The sequence below is a fragment of the Montipora foliosa genome, chromosome 13 (assembly GCF_036669935.1).
Source record: "Montipora foliosa isolate CH-2021 chromosome 13, ASM3666993v2, whole genome shotgun sequence".
Classification (NCBI taxonomy): domain Eukaryota; kingdom Metazoa; phylum Cnidaria; class Anthozoa; order Scleractinia; family Acroporidae; genus Montipora; species Montipora foliosa.
In genome coordinates this window covers 13,128,295-13,138,988 of record NC_090881.1, presented here as the reverse complement: position 1 = coordinate 13,138,988, position 10,694 = coordinate 13,128,295, and the positions used below count along the sequence as shown (strand labels likewise).

At 41.6% G+C, this 10,694-nt stretch overlaps 1 protein-coding gene across 1 annotated transcript in view; it reads right to left on the bottom strand.

Moving 5' to 3' along the window:
- Window positions 1–9,801, bottom strand: part of LOC137982261 (retinol dehydrogenase 8-like) — a 10,523-nt gene extending 722 nt beyond the window's left edge. Inside the window, exons 1-3 of the mRNA XM_068829339.1 lie at window positions 7,285–9,801; window positions 3,957–4,230; window positions 1–1,509 (exon numbers count right to left, since the gene is read on the bottom strand). The exon at window positions 1–1,509 is cut by the window's left edge and continues 722 nt beyond it. Of these exons, the coding sequence (XP_068685440.1) occupies window positions 1,122–1,509; window positions 3,957–4,230; window positions 7,285–7,633 (1,011 nt within the window). The 5' untranslated portion in view covers window positions 7,634–9,801 and the 3' untranslated portion in view covers window positions 1–1,121. The remainder of the gene's footprint in view (window positions 1,510–3,956; window positions 4,231–7,284) is intronic.
- Window positions 9,802–10,694: the final 893 nt, after the last annotated feature.

The window sequence follows — 10,694 nt, the reverse complement described above, 5'->3', positions numbered from 1 at the left end:
CAGATCCGTTTTTCTTCGGTCATTAAACGCATTGTTTTGTGGCGTTCTCGTAGCCGTCTTCGTCGTTCTTATTTTGATAGAGTGGTTTTCAATTGAGTGTCGAAAGTAATTAGATAATTACTTTGGTTTTGCATTACTTCAATCAGTTATTAGTTCAAAGTTCTCGCGCCACTTTTTCAACCAATCAAAAGTGAAACCAAAACCAATCGTAGCTCGCCCGTGCACATTTTCCCGCGTTTTGTGTCGGCTACGTGTAATTACTTCGAGTTTTGATTGGTTTACTGGATTGCCTCCGTCCTTTTTGATTGGCCAAAGTAATCACTTTGGTTTGGTTTTACGACACTCGTTTGAAAACCGCTCTATCCTCTAACAATTGCATTCACGAAGCCCATCTTTATTTCGGTATCGTTTGTGTCCCATTGTTTCGTATAGATACTAATTGCAAGCTTGTAATCCAGCTTTTCCCTGCTAACAGAGGTCTCTTTTCTTTTGTTTTCGCTGGGCTGACGAGTATACGGTCGAAACTCATTGCGTTGACCATGCGCGGTGGTTACTTAGCGACCGAATCCTCACGTGATACTTTACGTTGTGTGGGCTCACTTAACAACAGTGGAAATACTGTAAAGGAATGCGCGGGACACTGCGAGCTCAAGTCACAACCAACAAACATATCATGGGGTATGCGGTTTGAAGAGTGCTGTCCAAGGTTGTGGACGGCAGTTGGATCAAGGTGAGTTTTGACCCATGGCATAGGTCTCTTTTCCCGTACTCGTTAGCACAGCGAACGCAAACGAAAAGAGGTCTCTGAAAGCAGGGAAATCCAGCTTTTATAATCTTTTCTGTTTCCTTTTCCAAAAAACTGACTGTCTCTCTTGTTCTTTTTTCTTCTTGTCTGTTTCTACTTTCCTAATCTCCCATTAAGGATACTTGTTTCAGAAAGAATAAACTGGCTGATGCTAAAAGATCCTATCGCAACAGCCTACCTGATCTCCTATTCGCCATTCCATGGGAAAACGTTAACACTCAACGTTCTCACTACTCAAATCAAAACTACTCGCCTTCTATCTGCTCGAAAGACTTGATAATCCAGTTTATTTTTAAATATCTCAAGTTCAAACCGCTTAATCCGTCGTAGTTTCACTATTCAAACTATCTAGCACTTCTTTTACACGTTCTGTTTCGACACACAGATATTTCTCCGCTGCATCGAAAATATTTGAGTCGCCATGAATATCTGTCCATTTGTCCTTCGCAGCTTCTTTGGCCGACTTGTTGAGCTGATATCTAAAATGTGGCCGTTCTTCAACAATAACCTCTTCGATAAATCCTGCCACCCTCTTTAAGTCAAGTTTTTTCACTGAACCCTGTCGCCGCATTTTTGCCGAGCAAGAATCTTGATGTTTTTTCGTATTGTCGTCGACGTTTTCCATCTTTGAGTGGATTGAAACCTCCAGAGTTTGGGCCGTTTTTTCTTCTCCTTTGATCATACTTGTTTCAATAATGGAACAACTAAAAAAGGAAAATGTGACGTAGTCAATGATAAATCAATATCAAATGCAGGGGCGGGGATCTAGGATTTTTCTTAGGAGGGACTGCAGCACTAAGGAACGACGTAGCTAACTGGTAACGTTTTTTCTGTTGTTGTTGTTGTTGTTGTATTAGAAAAGCGGCAGGTTATCTCAGGGGGTGGGGGTGCTACCCCCTGCATCCTCCCCCTAGATCCGCCCCTGAAATGCTTGGAAATGCTCATTGGTAAGTACTTTCTTTATATCATGAGTAAAGCACTAAATTACACTGTACCCAAGATTGAGGACTTCATAACCCTTGTCATGGAGAAGATAGAAAACTGATGAAAGACATATTCAAATTAATTGTCACTGTCAAACAAACGCAGCGTTTTTTCGGCAAAATTGTCCAATTTTGATAGTTTATGCAAGCAGATCTCTTTTTGTTGTGTCTGTGTATGGTATTGTAAGTCACTGCTGTAACCTTAAGCACTAGTATCTGAGATTTTTATATAGCTGAATTTTTTCCCCAACAGCCTGCGCTCTCATTGGTTACTTCGAGGTCACATGGCATCTAACAATAAAACTGTTTCCCGCCAAAAGTCTCTGAGCGTGCAAGATTGCAAAATCTATGACATCAGAGGGTAACCGTGCACTGTTACCCGCAAATGTTGACCGGCGACAGCCGTTGCTGTTGCCATTGCTCGTTTTTCTTTTTGTGCTATATAAGAAATCACTTAATGACTGGTCTCTCGGGAAACAATTTTGTTTTCCTCGAATCTCAATTTTTCCCTCGGCTGCGCCTCCGGGAAACATTGAGATTCTCGAGGAAATTAACTGCTTCTCGAGGGACCAGTCATGAATTGTTTAATATGTGTTTTCAAAATACTGTAAATTAAAAATAAAATGAAATAAAGGAAATAAATGATGCAAGAACTTTTTCTTAATTCGAGGGAAATTATTTCATCATATTCCATGGTAAAGTGGTGTAGAATATAGCGACACAGCTGTGAAGTGAAATGAAGTGAAATTATTGGTCTCTTTCCTCGGGGCTTTTCAGAACTAATTTACGATGCTTTGTTGGGGACTTTTGGCCAGACTGCTTATTACGCAGTTTACAATTAATTTAGAAAACGATGAAAGATGCCCCCGTCTAGACTAGGGTCAGTCAATGACTCCGGGGACAACGTTTCCCACTCTTTTCGAATAGTGAGTGGGTTCTTTAACGTCCCATACTATATGATTTCCAACAAGGGCTTGAGACGGGACCTAGGGTTTACAGAGAAGACTTGAAAGTCTAACCATTTTCAGAATTGATTACAAAGGCAGCACTTTCTCCTCATTTATTTAAAGACACTGAGTGTTGGTCCGGCCGGAGTTGAACTCACGACCTCCCGCATGGCAGCCCGTTGTTCAACTAACTGTTGTCACGCGATTCCCCTTATAACTTAAGCCCTAAGCTCACATGGCATAAGGTAACCTAGGTTCGACCCGGGTTCAAATTAACCCAGGTTCATCCCTACTTTGCTCACACGGAGAAGTTCAGAAAACTGATGTGAACACACGTAGCTTGCAGGGGGCGAACCCGGGTTTATTTTTACACGCATGCGCATTTGCTTCCAGATCAGGACTTTGAATGTAGCAATAGCGACAATATGACGGAGGACAGATCTTTGTTCATGGTGGAGATTTGTAGGCAAATTTTTATAATTAAAGCCGCAGCTCTGGCGTTAGTGTGGTTACGTTTCACGAATCGAAAGAGTTAAGAGAGAAGAAGGCGGATGAAAAAGAGTCGAGTTTCTGCCCAAAAACGGCTCGTCTCCTATCTGAACTGGAGATCTCGAATTGCCCGAACGACGTTCGACAACTTAGCCATTCTTTTGTCACACGCGTGTCCAAACAACCTCACCCGATCAAACTGGTGCAAGGTGCCGGCATGAAATACGCACACGCAATGCTCGACGGGTAAACGTACAAGTGTGCATGTGTGCGATTAAAATTAACCCGGGGAACAACCCGGGCTCGAACCAGGTTTGCGTTCACACCGTCACACGACACTTCTTCAAAAGTAACCTGGGTCGAAACTACTTCTGGAGATGGGCTGGTTTTAACCAAGGTCGAACCCGGGTTTGCGGCGTTCACACGACGGTAACTAACCCGGGTTGAACCTAGATTAGTTTATACCGTGTGACTAGGGCTTTACGGTGGAGCAACGGAATAAGTAATGCAGAGGTCGGAAGTTCGACTTCTGCAGAGGAGTACTTGGGTTTTTTCCCGAGTATTCCCGAATCACCAGTCAAAGATATGTGTTAAAATGCGGGCCCCACGTGCAGCACGATTTCTTCCCTTTTAACCAATGAAATTATTGTTTTGTGGCGTTGTCACTACTGTCGCTGTCTTCGTTTGGTAAACTCCGTAATAGAAAAAAAAACATTTCGCGAGTCAACTTACTGGATATTAAATGCTAGACATTCTGGTGCTACACTTTCCATGAATCCCTCGACAGCAAATTTTGAGGCGCAGTAGATTTCGTGGAATGGAATGCCTTGTATACCAGCTTGATTACTAACGATGATTATGCGACCGTCTCTTTGTTTCTTCATCACCGGCAGAATCGCTCTGACCACACTTATCACAGAAAATGTGTTCACATCAAATATTGTCTTTGCTTGGTCTATTGTGTGGGTTTCCAGCTGCCCAGTGAGGAGAACATTGGATGATATAACTGAAAGGAAAGGAGGGAAGTAAGTTTTGATAATGTTCCTAAAGAGGGTTTTCACTCACGTGATCAGTAACTTTGTCTTTCTTCTGAAACAAAAGAAAACGTTTGCATGATAATAGAGCTCAATTCCCAGAGGATTAGTTGGGACACCAACATGGCCGCCGTTCCTTCCAGGAAAACCTTAATAACAATGACCACAACCAGATTTTCTGAGCCCGTGAGACTGAGCACCCCGAGCAAACCATTGTTTTAACAAAAACCGCTGGTCAGCAGCCTGGTTCTGGTCATTGCTGTCTAAGGTCTTCCGCCGTTCCATTGTTTCAACATGGCCGCCGTGACGTCACGTGAAAACACTCTATAGGTGGTTTTCACGTAACGTCATCGCCGCCATATTGGCGGACCAAAACAAAAGATCTCTCATTATCTCCTTTTGTTCGTCCACCAACAATTGTACATTGCAGCGTTGTCTCTAGAGATTGGTTGCACACCACCTATTGTTGTTGTTTGTTGCATCTTCTCAGTTTGTTATCTTTTGAAATAAGTTTTATCATTACTTTAACCAGTTGACCCGCGGGACTTAATAGATTAACAGATTTGACTCTGGCTAGGGCCAGACGATTTGACTCGTCAATGGGGGAGGGGGTGGGGGAGGGGTCATTTCAGGATTCAATGGGTTAGCAATCTCGACATCCACTCAAAAACTATGTTCCTTTAAAATCCCATTGCTTGTATCCCAGTAAAGACAATTAAATCTGTATTATCGAGACGCTACTCCAACATATAAATGCATGACGGGTCAAGCGCCTGCATACTTAACTTCTAAGTTTGTTACAAGAGGCCGGCAGCGTGTCTGGACTTACAACCAGAAACTTTCAACAACTAAATATTCCTCGCTTTAAAGCTGCAACAAGTCAGAAAACTTTTCACTATAGAAGGAGTGTATCCGTCTGGAATAAGCTCGATCCAAGCCTGAAGTTATGCAAGAACCCCGACATTTTAAAACGAGTTTTGAAAACTCAACTTCTGAACGAATTCTTATGTCAACAATGATTTAATTCCTAACGTGAAATAATTTGTATTCTATATGATAAGCTATATTGTATGTAGTTAGTTATTTTAATGTAATTTAAATGTATATAATTGTACGATTCCGGCCCTGCGTGAAAGGCAGGGAAAAAATTGTGCACGGTCAATTATTAAGCACAAAGAGAAAACCTTACTTCTGTCATGGTGCAGGTCGCTTTACTTATTGATTCATCTTTGATGTCGAAAGAGAGGATAGTCCATTTTTAATTCTGACCAAGACCGAGAGAAAGACATGTTCCAAAAGCACCGACAGGAACTTACGGAAGGGCATTTAGAAGAGTTGGGGCGCTGGGCAATATTTTCTGATTGAAAGTTCCAAGCTTTTTTTATCAACACAGCATCGTGGATAAATCTTCTTAACCACTAATGCTTGTCGTTTCTTTCGGATAGTTTCCTTTCCATGGACATTTTGTGTAGACTTTCATATACCGGACTAAGATGGCGGAGGACAGAAGAACCACTGCTGTTCCGATTAGGCCTTGCTAATTGAAAAACCTTAAAGTGGTGCTACGACTAAAAAAACATTTCTATGTTAACTAAACACTAAAATACCCAAGTTTTAAGTTCTGACAACGTGCTTATTTTAACTGGAATTTTCTTATTTATTGGTCCGCCATTACTAATTTTCAAATCTTGAGAGAGCTGGGTCGAGGAGAAAATGACGTCAAAGACTCACTAGATTAAGAATGCAATGCGTGTGTGCGCGGCTGAATTAATATGCGCGCAGCACGGGAGTTTCGGGCTTTCAGAGCTTTAAACCTGTGTTTTGCATATATAATAAATTGCGTTTACACGCTGAAATTTTAAGCTAGTGAGTAAATGACGTCATTTTCTCTAGATCCAACCCTCTGAGGTCCAATCGGGCAGTTTCGAACGTGAGTAATGGCGGACCGTGAATCCAAAACTTACGCTCAAAATAAACAGCCTTAGGATAAAACTCAAAGCTCAAAATTTTGCCAGTTAGGTGTTAAGCGAACACGCCTTTAAAATCTGAAGAAAAAAAGGAAATGATTTTTTGATCATAGTACCACTTTAAATAACAATGACCACAACCAGGTTTTCTGAGCCCGCGAGACTGAGCACCCCCAGCAAAACATTGTTTTAACGAAAACCGCTGGTCAGCAACCTGATTCTGGTCATTGCTGTCTAAGGTCTTCCCTTGCTAATTAGGTATTGTTATGTTCGCTTTGTTCTTTTGTTTTATAGACATTAATTATACCGAATCCGGGATATGAAAGACCAGCCATTTCCTTGCGCATTTTTTTTCCTTTCCCCTTCACATTGATAAATTCAATTGTCCCCCCTGATTGTGTTTTGTTTCTGTGTATAGGTGGGAGGGGGTAGTAACGGGCTGTGAACGTACGCAACGAAAAAGCCGCCCTATGATGGATCCCTTCGCAAAAGCGAAAATAGCGTGACCTACGGAATGACCTGGCTACGAGATCGTGTAATGCCGGACGTAATTATACCTCGGACAAGCACACCTTCGCCTTTTACAGTGATAGAATAATGAACAATTCTAAGACAAAGAGACTCTGTGGTCGCTCCGGATGTTCCTTGTAAAATACTCTATCGAGGAAACATATGTCTTTCTCAAGAGCGGAAACACAAGAATGCCATCTGAGAGCCCAAGCATTTGTGTGCGTTCTTTCTCGTCGGCTTTGCTGGTTGGATCACAAATGAAGAAGAAACAAATAATATCATATGCAACGAGAATATGTTTTTGTTATGGTTTACGGTGATGTAACAAGATGACAAATGTAAGTTGTGAAGTTGGTAATAGAACTGTCAGAGGAAATATATACTTCTCGCATCTCCAACCATTTATGGTCACTAAAAATGTAAATAAGGTAGTTATAAGCTTTTTAATACGGTTTTGTCAAAACGGTCAGCTCACTGACGTAAAGATCTTAAAGCCATGTGGACTCCGGTATGTGAGAGTATACCACAAGTTACAACGTTTAAACTCACCGACCGCATCAAGGAAACCGTCATTTTCCATAATCTCTCGGAGAACACCGTTGATCGATTCATCAGATTCCATGTTCATTTGAAGAACAAACAATGTCTTGTTCATTATGTTCAAAATCCTGGAGTCCGCTAGGTAGTCGCTGCCAGAGAGAGTAGGCATTGTCAACAGCACTTTGTACCTGGAGAGCGAATCCTCTGCCAAGCGAACAGCGAATTCGAGATTCAGTTTGTGGGAGCAACCCGTGAAAAGAACGATCTTTGGACCAGAGGTTTCTTCTTCTTTGCGGCTATGTATGCTCTTTCGAATTGAACTTCCTTGCTTTTTAAAGTGACTTTTTACAGCTCCCATCTTCCACGAATTCAGAGCTGCCACATTGACATTCACAGTTGTTTAGAACAACATAAATGACCCCCTGCGGAGATCTGGGCGTGAAAGAATACTTTGTTATTCTTCCTTCACAACAGATAAAATGTCTATAAACACTGCATTTTGTAATGTCCCACAGGTTTTGCTAATGGACGATTTTTGAAAAATATTTGGAGTGTAATTAACCGAGTCTGTTTACCTCAGATTAGTCGAACGGAAGACACTCAAGTCCTTGAGATTGTAAATGGCTAGAAACAAGGGAAATCGTTTGGATTATAAAGAACTTTCATCGCAGGAGTTCCGCCGGTCACGCAGGGAGCTTTGTCACAAACTGTTGCTTGCAACTCCGAGTAACTGCAGAATAACCGGCCACTAACGTGTTCTTGTAGTGGTGTTCTCTGAAGAACGAGGCATGAGTAGACGTCACTCATTCAAATAAGTGGCCGTTTATTCTCCACCGTTTACCTAAATAATTTTGTTTAGTTCAGTTTTCTATAACAAGCAAAAATGAGCCGAAGTCGATTAGATTTCATCATGAGCTTGAACAAACAGCAAATGTCATTTGCCGTAAACTTCGCAACTACCATACACTATTTTTTTGTAACAGAACATCTAACCTTGGGGCTAAAGCTGAACGTTTTTGGGTGTTTTTGTTAGCGATTTGCGCATGAAACGTCCTTATACATACTATATAAGCCCGATTCAGACGCCGCGCTTTTCATGAGCCGAACTTAATACTTTTGAATTTAATAAGTACCGGAAAAGTTTGGCCTCTGAATCAATTAAGAACGGCTATTTTTAATTTGGAACGGTTCGGTCGTTCTTTTTCCCTGATCTAGCCGGGAATTTCGGCTTTGGCACGACCTCGGATAGGATCTTATGTTCTGCCTTCCCCTTAAAAACCACTGACAAAATGAATTGGTTTTCTCGTGTCGGTCGAAACTCGAATTAGGTTCGGCTCTAACCTGAGGAGCGGATTTGGGGAACGGCATATCAAGGTAAATATCTTTATCGCATTGACAGGTTTATTAAGCGAGCGTTAAGATTTGGTTACACCAACAACCTGTATGTAATAGCTGAAGTTTCAATAAACTAGTCTAAACTGTTTATTAACTCCCACGGCAGTAGAGAACCCTTCACACTGATATCAGATATCAGACAATGTTACATAAAAGATTAATTAAAAGGAAAAATTCCCCGACAGATTTAAGCAAGGTGTAGTTTTAATACGGCGCGGCATCTTTGAAAAGCAGAGCCCTAATCTTGTATATTTTTCTCGGTTTTATTAAACTTTACCTTGAGGTATCCAAAATATCTTCCGAGTTGTGTTACTTCGTTAATAGGATGAGTTGTTTAAAGAGAGAGACGGAAATTTCCTGACGCACTACAGATCATAAAACTGAGGCGAAACAACTCGACATGAGGACTGAATCATCGAATGTGGATGCGAAGGTTCACTATTTGAAAAACGAAGCTGGGACCCGCTTCTGGAAGCAACCCGAAAGGCTTTTTGAAATGCCATCCGCTTTTTTGAAAAAGCTGGTCTTTTTGGCTTGTTTTCAAGATAACTAAAAGCAAAATGACTGTGAAAATTGACGAGTTAAAACCTCTCGGCTTCTTTTAAGAAGCCGTATCTTAAAGATAGAGTGAATCCAATTGTAACACCCGAAAAGTTTCGGGCCCCTGCTTTGTCCTTAGATCTACGATCTTCCTATAACTCTCTACAGTGGTGCTTCGGTCTTTCCAGTGAAAGGAAACTTCTCGAAGATGGAAAAAGTACGGCATGACTATTCCGGGGGTGAGGGGTGACGGGTAGGGGGTGAAGGATACAATAGCTGAAACAACCCAAATCTTTACAAAAATGCTAAGCTTAGGCTCACACATTATCTAATGCAGAGTGTTTAGGTCTAAGGTTAGCATTTTTGTAAAGCTTTGGGTTTGTTTCAGCTATTGTACCCTTCACACCCTACTCCCCCCCACCCTGGAATAGTCATATCGGTTAAAAATATCCTGGCGCTTGGACCAAAAACAATTTGTTTTGTTCGAATAAAAGTCACGTGGCGGCATGTTTAAATGTTCGCAATTGCAAGCCGTAAGGCTTGTTCATCTTATTGTCTGCATCTCTTGTTCTGATGAGTTATTGCGAAATAACTAATTAACTTGATTTTTGATGCATATCAACTTGATTTCACCACGGAAGTAGACACCGTAGACAGTGAACAATCTTTCATCTTTGAACAAGGAGACAATTGCGGTGAATTAATTCTGTGACATTGAGTATGGTAATTTTGACACTATCATGACGAACAGCAGCATTTTAGGTCTAAATCCTATTTAAATCGATGAAAACAATACCCCAGCCGTTATTAATTATAAGTGCGGTTATTCAAAGTGAAAGCATGCTTTGACCAATCTCAACAAAATCGAATGAACCACAATATCGAACACAAATGTCGTAACATTGGACACACTTTTTCTCCGTCCGTCCACCTCCTCCGATGTTGATTTTCCTTTACTCACTAGCTTCTAAACTTAACGTGAGAGTAGGAAATGCGTATTGGTACCTGTTTTCGAGAAAGAGGGTGAATCAACTTTTTTTGCTTGTGGTACGTTACGATTTATACGGCCGGCATTGTAATCCAGCTTGAAAGTATTTAGACGAGCCTGTCACCAGTCAAGTAGCCGGCATAGCAAGCGTTTCCAGCGGGCGAGGAGCGAACTCTTTTTTCGGCCGTGCGAGAATAGGGCGAGCGCAAAAAAAAAAAAAAATGGCCGTCTCGCCCCATTTTTTCGCGCGGCCAAAACATTAAAAATCTTCCACGCAAACGCTTGCTTCGCAGGCTAGGAAAATGAATCTTATTCACCTCTGAGAAGTTTTCGTTACCCTGGGTGGGGTGCCAGAGGAATTCTTTGCAACGTCCGAGAGAACACTAAGCGAATCGAGGACACCGTCGGAGGAAGGAAAAACATACAGTATACCTCTGGCACACAGGGTTAGTTTTCGGAGGCTGGATCAACAAACGGGTAACGGCAACAAAGAGAT